This window comes from Pelophylax lessonae (genome assembly GCF_965119305.1).
Source record: "Pelophylax lessonae genome assembly, chromosome: 2".
In the NCBI taxonomy this organism is placed as follows: Eukaryota; Metazoa; Chordata; class Amphibia; order Anura; family Ranidae; genus Pelophylax; species Pelophylax lessonae.
In genome coordinates, this window is record NC_138769.1 from 388,982,878 (window position 1) to 389,007,836 (window position 24,959).

At 41.1% G+C, this 24,959-nt stretch overlaps 1 protein-coding gene across 2 annotated transcripts in view; it reads left to right on the forward strand.

Moving 5' to 3' along the window:
* The window catches only part of TRIM37 (tripartite motif containing 37), a 442,208-nt gene that overhangs the window by 329,236 nt on the left and 88,013 nt on the right, over positions 1 to 24,959 (forward strand). For both annotated transcript variants that reach the window (XM_082244828.1, XM_082244829.1), the window contains exons 20-21: positions 1,421 to 1,558; positions 19,245 to 19,413. In XM_082244828.1, the coding sequence (XP_082100954.1) occupies positions 1,421 to 1,558; positions 19,245 to 19,413 (307 nt within the window). The remainder of the gene's footprint in view (positions 1 to 1,420; positions 1,559 to 19,244; positions 19,414 to 24,959) is intronic.

The following is a 24,959-nucleotide window of genomic DNA, read 5'->3' on the forward strand; positions in this document are numbered from 1 at the left end:
GCCTTTAGATGTTAACCCAATCAATATAATCTTGTTTAAGCTTTAACATTCATGTCAATGTAACTTTGATATAAATTCTCTAGTCGTCTGTCCAGCAAAGCACAGGGAGAGAGCATGACTCCACCTGCAGCAGGAAACACAACAGGATGGACTTTTAAAGGGGGGAGGGGTCCCTGGCCTGGTCTACTAGTAATTAGGCTACCTTCACTGGAGGGAAATGTCTTTTCGGAACTCTCTTGATGTAGGAGTGGAGGGAAGGTGTTGTGCTTTTCTAGCAGCTATTACTTCTCTTTTCTTTTTTTTTTTTTTCTGGAGCCTCAGTCCAGCCGCATGGGTTTCAAGGTCCATGGGGACTCAGGATGATTATTAGTCCTGGCTCCCCGATGGCCTCTTTCCTCTTACTGGTGCCACAAAGCATCACTTCTGATAGGGAAGGGGACAGTTATCATTGGACTGAGCAGTTCCAGTCTGTGGAGCACAACAGGCCTTCTGGCTGTCCTCTTTCAATTCTGGGTCCAGCATGGCAGGAGTACACCAGGAAAAAGTGAATCTTTGAAAGGCATTCACTCTTGCACCAGTGCAGCTCCTTGGCAAGCAGCAGCAGTCACCCCTTTCTTTGCCTTCTTTGCTAAGCCCACTGCTGCATGAATCCAGAGGACACTGATGTGGTGGAGGCAGTCACGAGTGGCACCAACTTAGCACAGGTAAGCAAATTTGCCTGGGCACAAATTGCTTACCGGTCTAAGTGGGGGGTAGGTGTTTCTCTCCCCCCCCCCCCCTCCTGTATTTTGTTGAACTCTAGTATTTCCTCTACTCTCCTCCTAGGCACAGATTGGCTCCTTCTCTTCTTGTACACATGGGTGTTACTAATTAGGAGGTTTCTATTGAAATTTTTCTTTCTTTTATTTTCAAGCTCCACTCAAGGATAAGCAGCAGTTAGCAACAAAAAAGAAATGTCCCTCTTGTATGGCTAAGTTAAAGGATAGCTAGAGCAAACCGGTGTCATGGGTGTATAGTCTCTTTTTAGGCACATGTTGGTGCCTTCTCTTTCAGTATAAACAGGTGTTACTAATTAGGGGATTCTGACTAAAACTTTTAATTTCTTTTATTTTCAGGCTCCCCCCCCAAAGATAAGCAGCAGTTGGCAACAAAAAAGAAATCCTTTTGTATGGCTAAGTTAAAGGATAGCTGGAGCAAACGTGTCGTATTGCTATCTGTTACCATTGCTGAGTTAGACAGGAACATTGAAAAAAAATGTTCTAAGTCAACGGCTGCAGTTATGTATTATTTGGAAACAGGTTTATATGGATTCTCTGTCAATAGGACAACATGCTAAATAGACCTTAGGAGAAACCTTAGAGGACAAACATTACCAAATATCTGAGTTTTTAACACTGTGATTTTTTTTTTTTTTTTGTAGGTACCAGTAAGAAATGTAATTCCCCCAAGCATTCTAGATCCAGTGAAAGAGCAGGGAGTCTGTCTCTGAGGCGAGCAGTGGACTGTGGAGGAGATAGTGGTCACCGTGTGAAAGGAGAAAGTCAAGTCCCTACAGAAGGTAATTTAACACAGTTCACATAATTTTGCTTTATGTTCCTTCCTTGGTTACCATTTTTGTATTTCAACTGGCCAATCCCTGTTTTTTCTTCTCCAGGGGAACACTTTTGGCAAGATTTGTAAGTTTTCCTCTGCATTAGTTCGCCCACTGGCAAAGAAATATTTAATGGTAGGGTTAAATTAACAGTGAGAAACCGAATAACAACAAAAAAAAATCCAGAAAAACACATTTAAAAAAAGTTATAAATTGATTTCCATTTTAATGAGTGAAAGATTTGACCCCTTCGCAAAACATGACTTAGTACTTGGTGGCAAAACTTTTGTTGGCAATCACAGAGGTCAGACGTTTCTTGTAGTTGGCCACCAGGTTTGCACACATCTCAGGAGAGATTTTGTCCCACTCCTCTTTGCAGATCCTCTCCAAGTCTCTAAGGTTTCAAGGCTGTAGTTTGGTAACTTGAACCTTCAGCTCCCTCCACATATTTTCTATGGGATTTTGGTCTGGAGACTGGCTAGGCCACTCCAGGACCCTAATGTGCTTCTTCCTAAACCACTCCTTTTTTGCCTTGGCCATGTCTTTTGGGTCATTGGCATGCTGGAATACCCATCCATGACCCATTTTCAATGCCATGGCTGAGCGAAGGAGGTTTTCACCCAAGATTTGATGGTATATGGCCCCCTCCATCATCCCTTTTGATGCGGTCAAGTTGCATTGTCTCCTTAGCAGAAAGACACCCCATGATGTTATATTACATAAAGCATAATGTTGAAACATGTCCTACTCCATGTTTAACAGTGGGGATGGTGTTCTTTGGGTCATAGGCAGCATTCCTTCTCCGAACACAGCGAGTTGAGTTGATGCCAAAGAGCTTGAATTTGGTCTTCTCTGCCAACAACACTTTCACTCGGTTCTCCTGTGAATCATTCAGATGTTAATTAGCAAACTTCAGACAGGCCTGTACATGTGCTTTCTTGAGCAGGGGACCTTGCAGGTGCTTCAGGATTTCAGTCCTTCATGGCGTAGTGTGTTACCAATTGTTTTCTGTGACTATGGTCCCAGCTGCCTTTAGATAATTGACAAGATTCTAGTTCTGGGCTGTTTACTCACCATTCTCGTGATCATTAAAACTCTACAAGGTGAGATCTTGCACGGAGTCCCAGACTGAGGGAGATTGATCGTTATTTTGTGTTACTTCTATTTGTGAATAATCGCACCAGCTGTTGTCACCCTCTCACCAAGCTGCTTGGCAATGGTCTTGTAGCCCATTCCAGCTTTGTGTAGGTCTACAACCTGTCCCTGACATCCTTTGTCTTGGACATGGTGGAAAGATTGGAATCTGATTGATTGCTTCTGTGGACCAGTGTCTTTTATACAGGTAACAAACTGAGATTAGGAGCACACCCTTTGAGAGTGCTCCTAATCTCAGCTCGTTACCTGTATAGAAGGCACCTGGGAGCCAGAAATTTTGCTGATTTATAGGGGATCAAATACTTATTTCACTCAATAAAATGCCAATCAATTTATAACTTTTTTTAAAATGCGTTTTTCTGGATGTTTTAGTTCTGTCTCTCGCTGTTAAAATAAACTTACCATTAAAATTTTAGACTGATCAATTCTTTGTTAGTGAGCAAACGTACAAAATCAGCAGGGGATCAAATACTTTTTTCGCTCACTGTACAGTGCCTTGCGAAAGTATTCACCCCCCTTGAACTTTGCGACCTTTTGCCACATTTCAGGCTTCAAACATGAAGATATAAAACTGTAATTTTTTGTGAAGAATCAACAAGTGGGACACAATCATGAAGTGGAACGAAATTTATTGGATATTTCAAACTTTAACAAATAAAAAACTGAAAAATTGGGCGTGCAAAATCATTCAGCCCCTTTACTTTCAGTGCAGCAAACTCTCTCCAGAAGTTCAGTGAGGATCTCTGAATGATCCAATGTTGACCTAAATGACTAATGATGGTAAATAGAATCCACCTGTGTGTAATCAAGTCTCCGTATAAATGCACCTGCACTGTGATAGTCTCAGAGGTCTGTTTAAAGCGCAGAGAGCATCATGAAAAACAAGGAACACACCAGGCAGGTCCAAGATAATGTGGAGAAGTTTAAAGCCGGATTTGGATACAAAATGATTTCCCAAACTTTAAACATCCCAAGGAGCACTGTGCAAGCGATAATATTGAAATGGAAGGAGTATCAGACCACTGCAAATCTACGAAGACCTGGCCGTCCCTCTAAACTTTCAGCTCGTACAAGAAGACTGATCAGAGATGCAGCCAAGAGGCCCATGATCACACTGGATGAACTGCAGAGATCTACAGCTGAGGTGGGAGACCCTGTCCATAGGACAACAATCAGTCGTATACTGCACACATCTGGCCTTTATGGAAGAGTGGCAAGAAGAAAGCCATTTCTTAAAGATATCCATAAAAAGTGTCGTTTAAAGTTTGCCACAAGCCACCTAGGAGACACACCAAACATGTGGAAGAAGGTGCTCTGGTCAGATGAAACCAAAATCTAACTTTTTGGCAACAATGCAAAACTTTGTTTGGCATAAAAGAAACACAGCTCATCACCCTGAACACACCATCCCCACTGTCAAACATGGTGGTGGCAGCATCATGGTTTGGGCCTGCTTTTCTTCAGCAGGGACAGGGAAGATGGTTAAAATTGATGGGAAGATGGATGGAGCCAAATACAGCCAAACATTTCTGGAAGAAAACCTGATGGAGTCTGCAAATGGGCAAAAATTTCAGTCTCTCGATGTACAAAACTGATAGAGACATACCCCAAGCGACTTACAGCTGTAATCGCAACAAAAGGTGGCGCTACAAAGTATTAAGGGGGCTGAATAATTTTGCACGCCCAATTTTTCAGTTTTTTATTTGTTAAAAAAGTTTGAAATATCCAATAAATTTCGTTCCACTTCATGATTGTGTCCCACTTGTTGTTAATGCGTCACAAAGAATTACAGTTTTATATCTTTGTTTGAAGCCTGAAATGTGGTAAAAGGTCAAAGTTCAAGGGGGCCGAATACTTTCGCAATGCACTGTCAATGTGCATTTTGTACCATGATCTTTTGTCGGTCTGTGTGTAACTTTAATACTGATGTGTTATGAATGTTCAGGGGACTATTTATAGGATTGTTTGCTGTGCACCTTCAAGTAGTAATAAAGCTTTTTTCTATTAATGCATTTTTTTTTATTTGTTCCTTATCCTCAAAAAACAAGGGAAATTAACTGTTTTGGAGAGTTTAGAATAATCACCTTAAAAATTATAGCAAACACTATTTTAGCTGCCTATTATGTCTTATTTTTTTTAAAGAAAACATCCACACTAACATAAATATTAAAATGTGATTGTGGTTAGAATGTGATGTTCTTTTGACTAAAGATCATCTTAGATGCTGAGACACCACTTGCCTACACTGGCTGATTATGAAGGGCATCATTAGAATCCCTCAATGACCATCAGGAGAAAACATTTTCATCTAATGCTGCAAAGCTGCTTGGTACAAGGACGTTTAGTTGGGTTCTGAGTGTATAAGGGGTAGGGAATTGGCGCTGCCCGATGGGGATATTGTGATGGCGTCATTATAATGGATACTCAAATCAATAAGGGGTATTAAATATGGTACTTCTATACATAAATTTGTGTGTATATTTATATGTGTATATATATATATATATATATATATATATATACACCAATACATTCACAGTACAAATAAATATATTTATAAAGTGCTTAGTGATATAAGGTGCAGTAGGGTGATGTGGTATTGTGCAAAGAGGTTAAAAAGTTTGGGGTGGCGGACTAAATTCACTAAACAATATTTGTTCATGAACCCAACTAAATAAATATTAGAGGGATCCCGAGCTATGGATATATAAAGGGATGAAGGGGCAGCAGCCTCCCTGAAATATAGCAAAAAAAATATATCTGACTAATGAGTGTATAAGGGGTAGGGAACTGGCGCTGCCCAATGGGGATATTGTGATGGTGTCACTATAATAGATACTCAAATCAATAAGGGATATTAAATATGGTACTTCTATACATAAATTTGTGTATATATATATATATATATATATATATATAAAAACACCAAAGTGACAGTAGTGAATTTCTTCTGAATTTCTGTGTCATATTTGGTGATATTCACTACTGTCACTTTGTTTAATACATTGCCATATGCATATATTAAACAAAGTGACAGTAGTGAATATCACCAAATATGACACAGAAATTCAGAAGAAATTCACTACTGTCACTTTGGTGTTTATATATATATATATATATATATATATATATATATATATATAAATTTATGTATAGAAGTACCATATTTAATATCCCTTATTGATTTGAGTATCTATTATAGTGACACCATCACAATATCCCCATTGGGCAGCGCCAATTCCCTACCCCTTATACACTCATTAGTCAGATTTTTTTTTTTTGCTATATTTCAGGGAGGCTGTTGCCCCTTCATCCCTTTATATATCCATAGCGCGGAATCCCTCTAATATTTATTTAGTTGGGTTCATGAACAAATATTGTTTAGTGAATTTAGTCCGCCACCCCAAACTTTCATGCCTGATAGCCACATATTAACCCCATTGCTTGTGTTACATAAATGCAAAAAGCCAAATCCAACCCCCGTGGCAGATCTGTCCAAAGGCCAACTTATACAGCATTTCTATAATCATGTACCTTTACTAAAGTGGAACACCTCACAAGCCTATGATCAAAGTGGTAATTTCACAAAGTTGGGTCTTTATAAACGAACGACATAGGAGATTTTTTTTTTTTTTAAATTATAACCAATCTCATTTAGTGTTTGCTGATAGGCATGAGAGAAAGGCATAAAGAAATGTTGGGTGGAAAAAATGTTGTGTTCTTATTATAAAGACAACTAAATTTTTTGGGCACGGTAAAAGGTTGTGTGTGGCAGAAAGCCACCTTTGCTACTCGCCTTGAGTCTCCACAATGAAGCTTGATGGCTGGTGGTATCATTTGGTAACGATGCTTTTCTGCAACAAGGATTGGGAAAATGGTTAGAATTTGTTTACAAGAGACCTATGATGGGGGGAGATTCCCCTTTCACTTTCAAATGACCCTAAATAAAAGCCAAGCCTACACTGGAGTGCTTTAAAACAAAGAATCTGAATGCCAATTAGAGAGATGTTTTGCCTTTGACTTTGTATTTCTATATCCGTCAGCTGCAAAACTTAAAAAATCTCTGTTACCCAGCTTGAGGAGTAGCCTAGACAACAGCACTCCATAATTACTCACATTCTCATAGCAGCATGCCTTTCTATTGCTCAGAACTGGAAATCCGCTGCTCTTCTTACTCTCCCACAGCTCGTTGTGATTCTAAATCAGCATTTCCACATTAAATATGTTTGTCAGAGCTCATCTTACCATGGCCAGATTTCTTAAAAATTGGAAACCCCCTGCTAACTCATACCAAAAGTGCCCCACTATCTTAATAATCTCCCTCATCAGAATAAGGAAGGGTTACAGCCTTGATATCTTACTCCTAGCAAGGCCCAGTGTAGACCTTTCTTTCCAAACAGATTAATTATGCTTGCTTTTATTATTTCCGTTATGATCTATCGCTTACTCTTTAACCCTTTTACTACCAGGTCTGTACAGTGTATGCACCTACAGCACTGCTGTAGGTCCACCCCACCCCACCCTCCTTTCCTATCCCCTCCATTCCCCCTTCTCCCCCCAGCACTGATTCCCCACCCACCACACCCAAACCGTTTAGACCTCTGATATCTCATCAAAGATCCCCCCCCCAAAAAAAATATAGATTTCTTAAAAAAAAAAAAAATAAACGCATGGAGCGGACTCTGTTTTACATCAGCCTCTCCATATTAAACAATGGGTGGTCCAATTGGGCACGCTTGAAAAACGGACAGGCAGACCTGGTCGGTCTGCTTGTGTGAAAGGGGCCTAAGGCCTTGTTCACACTGGGCATACACAGCGTACCTTTACAGGGATGCACATGTGTTGCGTGCATCTCTGTGCAGGCAGTCCCATTGAGGTCATTTGGGATGTAGCAACTACACGAACAGAGCCATTGCTCCCAATTTGACATCCATGTATGTCCACGTGCATGTCCCTGAGCTCACACTGTCTGCGTTCGGGGGTCGTGCACCCACACGGATGTCAGATTGGGAACAGCAGCTATGCCTGTGCAACCGTTGCATCCCAAATTACATAAATGAGACCACCTGTGCATCTCTGTGCGGATAAACATGGCCCTCCATGGGTGTACACTTTAATATGCCACGTGAAGTATTTTAGTAGTAATTTTAGTAGCTTTAATAGTAATTTTAGCAGGAATTTTGCAAGTTATGTTGTGTTTATGTGCACCATTAAGGATTGTAGTGTATTTTTTTTTGTGACAATAGTGGTATCAACATTTGCACAATTATTGCAGTGCCCAAAAAGTCAGTAGCACTTTTTTTTTTATTCTGCAGGTCATGTGCTTTCAGAAAATGTCTGGTTTGAGGGCCGGTTCATATTGGTGGAATGTCAAGACGTCGCATGTTATTTGCACCACATTCCTGTGCAGATCACATGCAATGTCTGTGCGATGCAAATTCAGCCATACAAACTGGCTGAATTTGCATCACGTTCAGGCCAAACTCGTGCAGGACCCATTTTTTTGTCTACACCAGAATTTGATCACATGGGTGAGAAAACACCCATGTTATTAGATTCCTGGCCGAAATCACAGTTTGCACTGCGATCTGCAAACCGATCTGGCTGTGTCATTACCTTTTGTATTGGCAACCGTAGTAGTTCACGGAGGGCAGAGTGAACTGCCAGTGATTCAGGTGCAATGCGGGAACCCGCATTGGTTCCGCAGGGTTTCTCGCATCGCACCAGTGTGAACATTGGTAACCACTGGATTTTTAGAGTGAATTGTTTTTATTTACACATTTGCGTACATTCAGTTTTCACCATTTCACAAAAAGGTGCAATTTAAAATGTACAAATATTTGTTATTTATTAACTCAAAACTATTTTAACTTTTACATTTAGTAGGAATTGTGTACATTTTGCCATGTATGAATCCACTATTAATGATTTTAGTGTTTAGAAAATTTTGGTTTGATAAACATTTGAGCAAATATCGCAGTGCCTTAAAAATCAGTATCACCTTCTTTTTATTCTACTGAATATGTGCTTTCAGAAAATATATGGTTTGGGGGGGGGGGGGGGGTATTTTATAAACTCTGAAAGCTGTAAGTGAAAAAGGAAAACCTCCACATTTTCAGAAAAACTTGGCATACATCCGATTTTCCCTATTTCTCAAAAGGTGCAATTTAAAATGTAAAAATATTAACTCAATACAGGTTTAGCTTTTGTATTAAGAAGGAACTTGGCAGGGATTTTGTAAAATTTGCTGTGTTTGTATCTGCTAATAATGATTTTAGTGCATTTTTAGCTAAAATATTGTTTTGGCAAATCTTGCGTGGCCTTAAAAATCAGTAGCACCTTCCATTTTTTCTTGTGGCTTTTTGCTTTCAGAAAATTTAAAGCTTGTGGGCTCATTTAAAAACTCTGAAAGCTGAAAGTGAAAAATGAAAATCTTTCTCCTTTGGGAAATTTGGTTATTTACAGTTTTGTGTATGTTCAGTTTTCACCATTTTGCAAAAAGGTGCAAATAAAAATTTACAAATATTTGTTATTTATGAACTCAATACAGGGTAAGCTTTTATATTTAGTAGGAATTTAGGAGGAATTTTGTCAAATTTGCAGTGTTTGTATCTGCTATAAATTATTTTAGTGTATTTTTAGAGAAAATATTGATTTGGTAAACATTTGCGCAAATATCGTGGGGCCTTAAAAATCCATAGCAACTTCCCTTCCTTTTATTCCACTGGTCCTATGCTATCAGAAAATATGTGGTTTGGGAGGTCTTTAACAAACTCTGAAAGCTGTAAGGGAACAATAAAAACCTTCAGATTTTTAGAGAAATTTGGTTATTTACATTTTTGCCATGTTTGCTATTTTTGTTATTAACTCAATACAGGGTAAGAATTTATATTTAGTAGGAATTTTGTAAAATTTGCTGTGTTTTTATATCTGCTAAAAATGTATTTACAGAATTTTCAGTGAAATATATAGTTTTGATAAACATTTGCGCAAATCTCACAGGGCGTAAAATCAGTAGCACCTTCTTTTTAGTCTGCAGGTCATGTGCTTTCAGTAAATATATGGTTTGGGGGTCTTAAACTCTGAAAGCTGTAAGGGAACAATGAAAACCTCTAGATTTTTTTGAGAAGTTTGGATATTTCCATTTTTGCGTATGTTCGATTTTAACAATTGCGCAAAAAGGCGCAATCTAAATTGTACAAATAGTGCTTATTTGTTGACTCAATACAGGTTAGCTTTTATAATTAGCAGGATTTCTGTAAACTGTGCTGTTTACCTGCTAATAATGATTTTAGTGTATTAGTAAAAATATTGTTTTGATAAACATTTGCCCAAATATCATTGTGCCCTAAAAATCTGTAGCAGCTTATTTGTATTCTACTGGTCATGTGCTTTCAGAAAATATAGGGTTTTGGGGTCTTAAACAAACACTGAAAGGGAAAAATAAAAAAGCAACGGAAAAAATGCAGAAATGGCCTGGTCAGCCAAGTTTAACCACTAACCCGAAGGATTTGGCCTCTCATCAGGCCAATTTTGAGATTTGGAACTGCGTTAATTTAACGGAAAATTGCGATGTCGTGCTACACTGTACCAAAATAAAATTGATGTCCTTTTTTCCCCACAAATAGAGCTTTCTTTTGGTGGTATTTGATCACCTGTGCAATTTTGTGCTATAAACAAAAAAAGCGACAATTCTGAAAAAAAATAAAAGACAATATTTCTCTTACGTCCTATGACAGTCGCCGCCCGATGGTATTAGCCTTCACTAATGGGTAATGGCGCAATCTGCAGGAGCAGGCTAGGCAGATAATTATCAGGTTAATACAAAAAAACTTTTGTACCTCAGCACGCCGCTAGGGGGCCATCCCACAGCCATTACCAGAAACCCAATCTGATATTTCTTCAGTTTCATGCTGCCTAGCTTCAGCAGCAGCGCTTTAGGTCTTTCTCTGCTGAGACCTAGCGTCTTGGCTTTCTTATATATTTTTTTTTTTCTGAATTTCAGTGTTTTCTCTTTACACAATATATTTTTATTTCTTCTCACTATCACTAGTTAGCCAGGGATTCCTTTCCTGGAGGACTTCAAGTGACTGCAGAGCTGGGCCTCGGACTGTGTATCATAGATCCTTATGGAGTCCCAGCCTGCCAACGAGCGTCACAGGTTACTGGTACGCCCATGCCTCGCAACGACAGTGCCCCTCCATATGGGGACGAGCCGATGAAGCTGCGCTTCGCAGAGGATGTCTCAACCCGGATCACCTGCGTGTTGCCAGCGTCTCTCCTTGGCTGACGGCACCCCCACTTAGGGTGGGAGGTCTCCCGTTTTTGAGCAGTGCCCACTGCTGGACTGGTGAGTACTGTAATAGGTGATTAAAATCCGCACAAACCATATATCTGAACAAATGTGCTGAATAAATAAACGCACAAGGCTGCAAACAATCAGTGCAATACACAAAACACCATAGAATAAAAATACATAAATATTGCTGCGCCAAGTGAAAATAAATCAGACAAGTAATAATTGTGCATATACTGGATAAATGATATTAAATTATTATAAAAGCAAATCAATGTTGATATTAAGTGCAAAAGTGCAACAAAAGTCCCAGTGTTGGTGATCAGGTGAATATTAATAATAGAATCCCAAAAGTTCAATAAATGACCAAAAAATCACTTCAAATAAAGACTCTTAATCTTCATCTGTATTTAATAATTAAGGTGCCACAGTGCTCCACACTCCACACAGGTGCTCCCAGTGACTAGTGCTAAATTAGCAGCTCACCTTAAGAATAGACTCCAAGGAGTCATACTCGCATGGATATCGTATAGATCAACAATCTGTTATCTCCACTCTCTCCACCTTAACTGCCCTCCGAGTGCGGTAAGGATCACAGCAGAACTCAGCAGAAAAATAAAGGGGAGATACGATCTAATGCTCTGTTTGAAAAGCTTTATTGCCAAAACAAAAGGTAAATAGACTCTCATTCCCTTGCACTTAAGCAGTGCGGGCTGAAAACAGCAGATCGTTCGTAATGACAGGACCTCCTGCGAGTAGGCTCCTCCCCTGTACACGTTACGTCAGATGACTTCGTCAGCGGGGTTGAGCCTGATCTGACCGTCCGTCCTATGTAGTGCCATGTTAGATTATCCGCCCAACTACTGGAAACGATGCTACGATGCACCGCGCCATGCTCTGAATCCAGATCGCACTCTGCATAGCGGTACCATCAGCATTACGAGATAATCTTTTCAATACAGGGCACATTATAACAAGGAATCATCCCCTATATTCAAATAGGAGACTAGATAAAAGTAAAGAAATATATAAAGAATGCCATTCCTTAGTTTTTATATTAGGAGCCTACTCTCATCCAATCCCTGGAAGTTCTGTCTTTTACACATTAACTCCTTCATTACCTATTAACCAGCACATAGAGAATATACATAAATTTCAAAAAGCATACATAAAATAATTAAACTACTGTATTACTACTAAAAAACATTATCAGTACATATAATTATAAATGAGAGGCATATATAAAGGTATTATAAATAACTATATAACGAAGGGGACCCTAATATTAGTAAATTAAAATTAATAATAAAATTAATTATTGACTAATCAAAGATATTTATATTATTAATTCATTAGAGTGGAGGAGATAAATCTAATAAAATAAATAATATTATTCAAATATATTTGGTTAAAATATTAATTAAATATTAATTATTAAAATTTTAAAATATTAAAATTAATTACAGGACAAAGAGCAGTTTATTTATCACTAATAAAACAATTTTGGTCGAATTCGACATTAAGACCCCTAGGTATGAGAACTTTGGTCTCGTATATCTATTAAGACTCTCTTTTACTTAGTTGTCTAATATAATTGCTACCTCACCAATGTTTGACCACGCGTTCAATTCCCCAAAATTTCAAGGAACTGGGGTTTCCCTCATGGACTATTCTGAAATGTTTAGATACATTGTGTGTTATGGAACCCTCTTTGATATTTTTAACATGCTCTCCCATTCTTACACTGAGACTTCTGGATATGCGTCCAATGTATTGGAGTCCACAACCGCATTCAAGCATGTAGACTACCCCTACTGTGCTGCATGTAATCAAATCTTTTATGGGGTATCTTTTCTTTGTACTATTAGATGTAAATTCTTTCTTTTTCTTTTGGTTATTGACTGCATGCCTGCAAGCCGAACATCTTCCACATGCGTGAAAACCAGCAACAAATGAAAATAATCCTCCTTTTTTATGAATAGGAGGGTCTATTGCTCCTGGGGCTAGCATATCCTTTAAAATTGGAGCTTTTTTATAAATAAAACCCGGTCTCTCTGGTAAAACTGGTCCAAGTACTTTATATTTTTTCAAAATATCCCAGTGTTTCCTGTCTATTTTTTCAACTTGCTTGTATTGCACATTGAAATCCATAATTAATTTAAATTCAAAGTCCTTATTTTTATTATTCTCTCTTCTTCCTCCATTATTTGTTCCTATCAGAGAATTCCTATCCATTTGTTGGACTTGTCTCTTAGCTGACTCTATGCTTTCCATGGTATAACCTTTTTCTAAAAATCTCTTCCCTAACATTTCTGATTGGGTCATATAATCAATTTCCTTTGTACAGTTTCTTTTTAATCTGATGAATTGACCCTTGAGAATATTACAGAGCCACGTTTTGTGGTGACATCTGTCAACTGGAAGATAGGAATTCCTATCCGTCGGTTTCAAATGATTTTTTGTAAATATTCCCCCCTGACTCTTAAAAATCTCTAGGTCTAGAAAGACTATATTCTCCTAAATGTTCCAGGACAGTTTAATATTCCTATTATTCCGATCCATTTTTTCTTTAAATAGATTGAAGGACATATAATCCCCTTTCCACACAATCAGGAGATCGTCAATAAATCTCCTGTAACATAATAGTTCTGGTGGGCGGTCCTTCAAAATATATTCCTGTTCCCAATGGGCCATGAAGAGATTGGCGACGCTTGGGGCAAATCTAGCCCCTATAGCGACGCCCCTTGTTTGGAGATAATAGTGGTGGTCATACCAGAAATAATTGTGCTGAAGACAGAATTCCAAACATTTTAGCAAGTATTTCCTATGTTTAGGCGAGAGATCCGAGTCTTGTAAGGCCCATTTAGTGGATGCAATCGCATCAGAGTGTCTGCTGATCATATAGAGTGACCCGACATCTGCTGTGGCCAATATGCAATCATCTATAGTTTCTAATCCTTCCAGGCATTGGATCACGTGTTTCGTGTCTTTCGTGAAAGCCCAAGTTTGGGTTACCAATGGCTGTAAAAAATAATCAATATATTGGGCAATAATCGGGCACATACCGGGTCAATCCCATTAATAATGGGTCTTCCCTGTGGTTTTTTGAATCCTTATGGATCATCGGTAAAAAATAGATTATCGGTGTTCTACACGCTGACGGATTCAAGTATGACCCTTCTTTTTTATTCAATATTTCTTTTTTAATCCCTTTCCTAATTAGCTGTTTTAATTCTTTTTTTATACTCGATTGTCGGATTATTATTCAATAACTGGTAGTTGACTGTATCGGATAATTGTCTTTCCATTTCTTCTCTATAATAAGATCTATTCATCACCACCAATTCACCCTCTTTGTCCGCAGGTCTAATAACTACTTTTTTATCCTTCTCTAAATCTTTGATACCCTGTTTTATCCATTGAGGATTGGGTGTCTTCCGGATATTCAATTTATCTAAATCACCAGCTACCATGTTCCTGAATACTTCAATATATTGATTTCTAGTGTTCAACAGGTTGAACACGGATCTGTTCTTCAAGGTCGAGTGATGACCAGTTTCTACCACCAGAGGTCTAGTGTCCATTTTGGATAGAAAATATTTTTTCTGATTGATAGTGCGGACAAATTTTTGTAAATGTACATACGTGTCAAACTTATTCAAATTTTTGACGGGTGCAAATTTCAAACCTTTATCTAAGAGTTTAAGTTCTTGTTTATTCAAGGGTTTATCGCTAATGTTAAAAATACCTGTTCCTACTTGTATTTTCTTTTTTTGGTATTTTCTCCCTGCTCTTCGTCCTCTGTCTTTTCTTTGGTCCCCCTGGGTGTTGGACTCTCGGTATGACCATGGTCCCCTGGGTTCCCTAAAAAAGCTTCCTGGGAGGGTTCTCTTTCCTGATTCAGCAAAGGCGTAAATCTATTTTCAGTTGGGATATTAAATGGCGGTAAGTCATAATAATGACCATTATCCCTTTCTGTATAGGAGTCTCTCTGTTCAGGAAATCTTTTCGGCCATTGTTGGTAATCTCCTTGCCAGTAGTTATTGTGGTTAAAATTCTGATTAAAATTGTGGTTAAAATTACCCCCTCTTCCTCTTGAGGGTCTTCCCCTAAAAGGCCTTCTGCCCCTTCAATTACCCCGATATGGGGGCGCTAAATGATTGTACGTGTCTCTATTAGGTGGTGGTTGTTTAGGGGTTCTCTGGTGCCCCCTCCCCTGCGCACCTTGCGACGTTGATGCAGAGGTGCCCAGAGATGGTTTCGGCATCTCTCTTTCTTGGGTACTATCTCGTGACATTACTCCACCCTCCTCTTTTAATAGATGTTGCCATTTGAAGACTTCATGATTCCTAAAGTCCCCTATATCTCGTAGAAACGTTTTTCTCTTTTTCTCTTGCGTTACTTTGTCTGTTTTTTCCATTTTCTTTTTTAGTTCACCAGATAATCTAATGCAATCAGCTGATTCCTTAAATGGTTCAATTTTGTCTTTAATGTCTTTAATGGATTGTTCTAATGCTGTGAGTTTCTTTTGTTTTCTAATTAAAAGGAATTGCAAAAGTTCTTTACCTTTATTATTAAAAAATAAAAACCAATCATTGAGGGCTTCATCACTTGTTAACCCATCATTGGGAGAAATATCCCATCTTAGCCTTCTTGGTACTAAATCGTTAGCTATATATAGCTCCAGGGATACTATATCCCACCAGGCTCTTATTTTATTATCCATCAATGATCCTAATTTTTTAAAACAATCTGTAACATCCTCATTTTTACCCCTATTTTTGTCACCTGAGAAGATATCTTCTAGCTTGACCTCTTGGGTCTCAAAATAATTGAAAATTTCCATGGATGCTGCTAATTCAATAAATGTGCAAAAAAAAAAAAAAAAACAGTAATAGGTGATTAAAATCAGCACAAGCCATATATGTGAACAAATATGGTGAATAAATAAACGCACAAGGCTGCAAACAGTGCAATACACAAAACACCATAGAATAAAAATACATAAATATTGCTGCGCCAAGTGAAAATAAATCAGACAAGTAATAATTGTGTGTATACTGGATGAATTATATTAAATTATTATAAAAGCAAATCAATGCTGATATTAAGTGCAAAAGTGCAACAAAAGTCCCAGTGCACAATTATTACTTGTCTGATTTATTTTCACTTGGCGCAGCAATATTTATGTATTTTTATTCTATTGTGAGTACTGTACCCCCTTGTCCCTGGGAACGTTTGGGGGGTTTTTGGCCCACTCCTAGGAGATAGCAGGGCTGGCGGTCTCTGTAGGATCTCCCTTCTGGCCGGGTTGTGGTTTTCCCTCCCCTATCTGCCCCCGCTGGGGGCGCTGCATGGGAATGCTGTGGGGGGTCTCCCTGTGGTCCCTGCTAATAGCCAGAAATGTGTTTGGTGCATTTATTTTGCAGCTGTTTGGAACGGCCGCCACTTTAGTGGTTTGCAGATTCCTAGCTCTGTGTAACACAGAAGCCATGTGAGATTTCTGCAACAGTCTCCTGTTCGGGCGCCATCTTGGATGTGGGCAACATGCCTAGTAAGGGCAGCGACCATTTTCCCTGTGACTTTTGTCATTGACTTTCAATAGACACCTTTTCTCTGGGCTCGAGGGCTGGCCTCTAGCGATGTGAGGTCATTTCCTCCTCTCCCATTTTATCATCCTGTGTAAAAAATGTGCTGGGGATTTTTGCTTATATCTCGGCCATTATTTGACCAAATCAGGGGGCGGCCTGCGGGAACCGCCGATTTAAAGGGCCGGCGTCCCTTTTTTCATTTAACGCATAAATGGTCTCCCGTGATAATCCCCCGCAGACCTGGTGGGGACTTCGGGTACACCTGAATCCTCTCCCCTGGCACCCATATCTGCTGCTCTGGCGACTTTGGCGTCCCAGGCGAATCTGTGGATGTCGGCACGCTCCTCCATAAAGAACGGCCTGAGCCCTCCCAGTCCTCTGACTCTGAGCCCGAATTGGTTGCCATGGACGATGGTCCCCCTGAGGGGTCCCGGTCCTCCACGTTGAGGGAGAGGAGGAGGGGGAATACTTTCACAAAGTTTTACAAACTGGACATTTTGGCATCTTTGGATGCTTCTTTTGACCGCAAAGTTTTGAGTGCGGCAGTTGTTTTTGGGGACATTGTTTTAAATGTCTTTCCTTGTTGGGGTGTTTTTTCTGGGTTTGTTTCAGTTTTTTACTGTGGGCTCAGGTTGTTACTAGCCCGGTTATTTGCGTTACCTTCTTATCTGGTTGCGTTGCTTTCCCACCCCTCATACCTGCACTGCTTTGGGATGTCCCATTAGTGAATGCTAATACCATCGGGCGGCAACTGTCAGAGGACGTAAGAGAAAATAGAATTTTTGTAAGAACTTACCGTAAAATTCTTTTCTCTGAGTCCTCTGACAGTCGGCGCCCCCACCCCTCTGGTTTTTGTATCTGGGGGTTGTTGCCTTCCAGTACTGCTTTCTACAAAACTGAAGTAATATCAGATTGGGTTTCTGGTAATGGCTGTGGGATGGCCCTCTAGTGGCGTGCTGAGGTACAAAGGTTTTTTTTGTATTAACCTGATAATTATCTGCCTAGCTTGCGCCTGCAGAGTGCACCATTACCCATTAGTGAAGGCTAATACCATCGGGCGGCGACTATCAGAGGACTCAGAGAAAAGAATGTTTACGGTAAGTTCTTACAAAAATTCAATTTTTTCACATTCTGCTATAGAACATTCCCGAAAAATAATTTAAAAATCAAAATTCTTCATCCTTTTAGGCCAATTTGTATTCTGCTACACATTTTTGGTAAAAAAAAATAGCAATAAGCGTATTTTAATTGATTTGCGCAAAAGTTATCACGTCTACAAACTAGAGGAAAAATTTGTCATTTTTTATCTATTTTAATAGTAATGGTGGCGATCTGCAATTTTTTTTAGCGGGACTGCGACATTGTGGCGGACAGATCAGACCCTTAACTGATTTTTTGACACTTTTGGGGTGACCAGTGACATTGCTACAGTAATCAGTTCTTAGAATATGCACTGTTACTGTAGTAATGACATTGGCGGGGAAGGGGTTAACCTATGGGTGATCAAAGGGTTAGGTGTGAGCCTAGGGGAGTGTTTACTAACTGTATGGGGGATGGGCTTGTGAAATAACCACAGAGACCTGTGATCCTATATAGAAGGATCACAGGTTTCGCTGTGATAATTTCAGAGAAAAGAACGGTCAGCTGTGTTTACAACAGCTGGCCGTCCTTCACTCTCAGCGGGGAGCTGTTGCGGGTGCCCAGCGGCAATCGCCGCTGATGGTCCCGTGGATCGGTATCCCCACTGCTTAGTGGGGGCGGGAGATCGGTAAGCGCGCTCAACCTCCCCCCCAGCACCATGCGCTACCGATGTAGGGCTACGTTGGTTCGCGCAGGAGAGCCAGCCTGCTGCAGTAAATGGCAGGGAAAGGGTTAATCTCTTGCATACTACCCGGATCGTGCTGCTCGATTTGTTTAGTACTGTGTAGCATCTTCATTTGTATTCTAAAGTGTTTTTATTAAGTATCTGTTGATACCATATGCCTTTTTGAATTTGTCCTTTTACCAATGTAACTTCTTATAATACCTTTAATAAAACTCAAACTGGAAAAAAAAAAAAAAAATACTGCTCCCCAACATTCCTCATTAAACCGGTCAGTGCAGTTTTGCCAAGACTGCAGTTCGCAGGATCAAAATTTGAAAAGCTGGTATAGACTTGACCCACAAATAATGCAGCCAAAGGTGTTTTTATCAGCTATTGATTTAAGGGAGTGAATACTTATGCTTTAATAAACATTTTTATTTATTTATTTTTAATTGAATTATAACGGAAGGCAAAACCTTTTTTTATTTTATTTTTTTAAGCAAGTGATTAGAAACCCATGTCAAGGCTAGATTGTGGTCTGTGCCCTAGTTAGGGAGATTCACCTCCCCATTCTGTCTTGTTTACCGTTGAAAGAAAATACCAAATATTGTGCTGTCAACACAACTACTGTAGTAGTTGTAGTACTGTACATTTCCAAGAGCACTCTCTCAGATGTTTTGCAGCTCTCCCTGCCCTTATTTTTTTAATACATACGGTATATATTTTTACTTTAACTTTATGTATTTGGAATGAACAATCACACTTTTGGAAGTGCTTATGTTGGAAAACTTTGTTATATGTTTTAAGGCTGTAACAGTGGAACCAAGAATGGTAGCAGACATGGATCACCGAGGTCTCTAAATGGAAGTCCTGAGGCGCCTTCTAGTTGTAAAGCAGATGACAGACAGGCCGACCTACTTAGTGCTGAAATACAAGCAATGTGCCTGGAAAAGACCAGAAAAATAGTCACATTGGGGTAAGTGGCTTTGTTTCTTATTTGTTAAGCCATCTGTGGAATTTAAGAATGTAAGCTGCATTGTTTTTCAAATATAAATAATTCTAAACATTTTTTTTTTTCTTGTTTTTTTTTAATTGTACAGTACAGGTCACCGGACTGGTATTCATAGACCATAGGTTATATGCTGCTACCTTCAGTTGACTGGATACTGACAAAAACTTTTGCTAGGGCTGTCCCTAGAGCTTACCCATATAACCTTGCTCGCTTTGCAAGGTTCCAGTTTTTTCTAGAGTCCTTGGGTGATAGACCAGTTCTCCTGGAGAAGTATTTTTTATTTTAGTTTTTAATTGGAAACCCTTTATAAACATTTGACTACTTGTCCTACACTACAGCTTCCAGATCGGTTCCTCCCCTAGTTGTACCTCTGGAGCCAACCTATATTGTTTGATTTAGGTACTAGATTCTGTGTTAGTTGCTCACCTTGGCATAAAGTACAGCATATGAACTTAGCTGCATGGTGCTATACAGGTCCAGGGTTGTGGTCTATCCCAGAACCTGACTACCCCTGCAGGGGTATGCCCACCATGATAAGTGACACCTCAACCTTATCATAGCATGTGATATGATTTTAGTAGGCAGAGGACTGAGCATTGTTCACCTTGTGGCACCCCCTCCCCCCCCCCCTTCCTTGTCTCTAGTGCTTCAGTTAACATTTTCAAATGTAATGTTTTTCTGTCCTATCTGAACTTGGTCTCAGAAAGATGTGAAAACTACTCCATGCCTATCAGGGGATGTTTCCACCTGCCTTTTTTTGCTGGGAATGCACGTAGTACGTTGCTGCATTCCCACAGCCATCTTCTACAGTGACACAACCACTGCAACTCAGCACCTGGGTTACAGCAATTTTTATATCTAGACATCACACATCTATTCTGCAGGCTTGAATCCATTTGGGATCCCCTCATTTGCAATGGCAGATCACAGGCATAAGGCTAAATAGTAGGGGTGCCCATCTTCGCTGGTCTCACAATTTGATTACAATTACTCTATCAACGATTTGATTCGATTCCACGATGCATCACGATTAACCACTTTACCACCGGAGGATTTTCCTGCTAAAAGACCAGGGGTTATTTTGCGATTTTTTACTGCGTGACTTTAACGGACAATCGCGCGGTCGTGCGACGCTGTACCTAAACGAATTTCACGTCCTTTTTTTCCCACAAACAGAGCTTTCTTTTGGTGGTATTTGATCACCTGTGCGATTTTTTGATCACGCGCTATAAACAAAAAAAGAGCGTAATTTTTGCAAAAACAACAATATTTTTCACTTTTTTTTATATGAAATTCCCCCAAAAAAAAATGTAAAAATCAAAATTTTTTAAAATTTTCGGCCAATTTGTTTTACGCTACCTATGTTTGGTAAAAAAAATCGCAAAAAGCGTATTTTGATTGGTTTGCGCAAAAGTTATCGCGTTTACTAACAAAGGGAAAGATTTTTGTCATTTTTGGTGTTTTTTTTTTTAACGAGTAATGGCGGTGATCTGCGATTTTTTTTGCGGTACTGCGACATTGCGGCGGACAGATCGGACCCTTGACTGACATTTTTGACACTTTTGGGGGTACCAGTGACATTACTGCAGTAATCAGTGCTATATATATGCACTGTTACTGCAAAAATGACACTGGCAGGGAAGGGGTTAACAGTATTGGACAGGGAGGGGTTAAGTGTGTCCTAGGGGCGTGATTCTAACTGTGTAGGGACATGGCTACTAGTGTAAAAACGAAGATCAACAGTTCTACATAGTAGAACTGTTTGATCTTCACTTTTACACAGGGAGAACTGACAGGTGGCTTGTTTACACAAGCCGCTCTGTCTTTCTCCCGCTGTAGCGGCGATCGTAGTGTGACCGGCGGACATCGGGTCCGCCAGTCACACTCCCGCACTCCTCCGTGAACGAGCCGAGGCGGGCGCGCGCCTCGGCGGGCGCGCGCCCGCCCGCTATTGGCTCTGGAAGGAGTGACAGGCGAGCGACGTAGACCTACGTCACTCTGCCTGGCCGGGGCCGACTGCCGCAGTAAATATACTGTGCGCAGTCGGCAAGCGGTTAATGCCCATGTTAAACAAAAATTCAAGCAGTCAGAAGAACTCCATTTTTTTTTATTGTCATTTGCTCTTAGAGCAATATCCTATTTGGGGAGGGTAATTCTCATAATCCCAAAAGAGGGCTACAAGTTATTTACTTTCAGTTCATTACAGAGAACAAATGGGCATTCTTTACATATAGAGGAAAAACAGAAAGGCGTCCTTGCTGTAAGAGCTATGGAAATGTGGAATAGACTGAGAAACTATTGGTCGTGGCAGGGATGTGATCATCAGGCAGAGGGATGGTGGTGGCAGGGATGAGATCAGGCAGAGGGATGGTGGTGGGAGGGATCAGATCAGGCAGAGGGATGGTGGTGGCAGGGATGTGATCAGACAGAGGGATGGTGGTGGCAGGGATATCATCAGACAGAGGGATGGTGGTGGCAGGGATGTGATCATCAGGCAGAGGGATAGTGGTGGCAGGGATGTGATCATCATGCAGAGGGATAGTGATGGGAGGGATGAGTTCAGGCAGTGGGATAGTGGTGGGAGGGACAAGATCAGGCAGAGGGGGGATAGTAGTGGGTGGGATGTGATCAGTGACAATGGCTCTCACTTGCTTTCAGTATCACTCGATTCCCCCTCCTCTATATTGTGTGTGTGTGTGTGTGTGTGTGTGTGTGTGTGTGTGTGTGTGTGTGTGTGTGTTTCTCTTCTCCCTTCCGGTGCCTCCAGTGATGATTTTGTTGATGCTGGTTTCCTCAAGCTACTCCTCCTTCACTCAACTGGCTGTCATCTCATCAACTGACTCTCTCTTCTCCAGTGTAACCTGGAAAGGGGAGGGGGCTTTAGTCACCAGGCAGGCTCTGCCTTAATGTTTCTCCAGGAGAGGCAGAGCACTCCACGGCGCTGATGATGACGTCAGCGGCAATCGATTCGGCCGACTTGCAGCATTGTTGGGGAATCGCAAACGTCTGAATTGCGATGCATCGATGCTGCGATAATATTCAACACCCCTACTAAATAACTAAATAGTATGTGTTCCACAGGCAGCCTACAGGAAACACTGAACACGGTTCAGGGTGATTAGCTGTTACCTTGTCCAGGAGCAATGTCTTTTTTTTGGCACCACTCCCCTTTTCTGACTCATGCTCTCTCTCAGGCACTCACCATGCAGCCCATCTGAGAAAAAGCCAATTTATCTGACACTATGTCTGCATTATTTGGAAAAATGCTGCTATTCCTTTTGACTCAGGAACCAGAAGCAGAACCTCTAACTTTAAAGTTTTTATGAAGGAAAGTGTTGTGTTAGAGATGCTGACTTTGTAGTTAAAGCAGCAGAGGATTCTCCCCCCCCCTCCCCCCCAAAAAAAGTTTGAGATACATGGCTTTGCATGAAATGCTTTCCACTGTGAACTCCCTAATTGATGCAGTGCCCAACAGTCTGCACCTGAATCTTCACAGCCAAAACAGTGCCCTATGGGTACTAAGAGACTGGCTAAGTAAAGAGTTTTTCCATAGCCATTCATTAATTTGTGCACTTCAGGAATAGCTATGCCCTGAAAAGTTATTACTCTGCCTAAGCTTTTTGCTGATAGTTTTAACGCCATCCTTAAGAACTACATAAATTATCAAGAGGGTACCAGAAGCCCATTAGCCATGAAAGAAACAAGAGTAATACTCTCATGGACAGAATCTTACTTTCTCTATCGCTCATTGACAGACGTAGTCCTCGGTGATACAGCACCTTCGGGTTATGTTGCCTCCACAGGAGTAGGACTAGACAGGAAATAAAATGCTCTGGCCACACCTTAGGGGCAGTCCCAGAGGGTATATCCTCTCTCTCTCTGCCTCAGCAAATCAGTTTTTTTCTGTCTAGTCAGGAGTAAGGACCTAGATACCTTGCTGGGATCTTCGGTCCTGGCAGGATTTTTTTCTTAAAAAGATCTTTTAGACAGCTTTTTTTCTCCAGTGTTCCTGTGAGATCTTCAAGCAAGAAAGCTGAACTGGGCGACGGGCTGGATGTTGAGATCCGGTGGTCACCCCAGTTCAGCCTACGAGCGCGTGCAGGCCATAGCTCCGCGCTGGGTCGGCCGCGACATAGTCCCACTGGAGGGACTGACCCTGCGAGTTAAACGTCTCGCTGAAACGCCAAGGACCATGAGTCACGGCGTCCGTATTGGTCGACAGCCCTCCCGCCCCGGTGGAGAGGGGTACTTTCAGGAGTTGGTGCCCGCCTGGTTCCGGTATGGTGAGTAGTATGTTCCCCCTTTCCCCTGACGGGTCTTGTGGTGAACGCGGGCCCCTCTCTGTATGGTAAGGATGAGTTCCCCTCTATCCTATAACATGGCACAGATCCCCCTACTTTGAGTGTGATTTTTATGTGCAAAAAGCCAGGAGGCTTGGTTTGGGAGCTGACAATCTAATTGTAAATATGTTAAAAGATTGTAATCAGTGGCAGTATGGGAATCTTACTGTGATAATATAAGTATCCTACCAGTCAGAAGCCACGGACATGTAGACTGCTTTCCAAGTCAAGTCTCCAGCAATAGCAGGCCTTTCGACGGCCATGCGGTCCGCCAGGGTCCGGTACCGCCGACCAGGCTAAATCCCCATGTAGAGAAGGTGTTGTGATGCTCTGCAGTCACGCCGCTATTCGGTACAACCGCCGCCATTGTTTGCTAGATCACACGAGGCCGCCATTTTGGCGTAGCCTCGTGTCTCCAGCATGGGGGCGGCCATGTTTGAGGTGACCCAAACACCTCGTGGAGCTAGGGGAGGTGCCGGAAGGCGTGCAGAGGGGCGGAGCCGCCTCCTTTCTTCCTGGGCAGCCAGCCAAAAGACTTCCTGTTTGTGAAGACAGCGCTGTAACCTGTTGCAGTGAACTCTGAGCATCAAGTGGTGAGCCTGGGGGTCTATCTCTCTCTCTCTCGATCGATAGGGATCCCTAGCAGGTAACACTGAGGGGCTTTTGTGGCGCTGGGGGTCTGGAAAAAAAAAAAGTTTTTTATTTAAGTTTGGATTGTATTTTCCGGGTAGTTACTGGAATAATCATGGACCCTGCCACACAAGTACCCCCACCTGTTTCCCTCGAGGGGGCCACGGGACCCGCCGGTGCACAGAGTATGGATGCATTTACAGCAGTTTTGGAGTCTATGGTGGCTCGGGTGGAGGCGGCCTGTCAGGGACGGGGGTCAAGAAAGCGACCCCAGCCTACCCCTATATTATCTGACCCCTCTGACTCAGATTCAGAGACGGTCACTGCAGCTGCAGGTCCCTCTGCAAGGGCTGTTATCTCAGGTAAAGCTCCCTCAGACAGTGAGGAGGACGTTCATTCTTCCGCCATAATTCAGGAAGAAGCATTGGTGGACGCACTAGTTGTGGCGGTGCGGGAAACCTTAATACTTGAGGTTTTACCAGCAGAGGCAACTGAAACAGAGATTCCCTTTGGTACTAACAAGCCCATCAAAACGGTGAA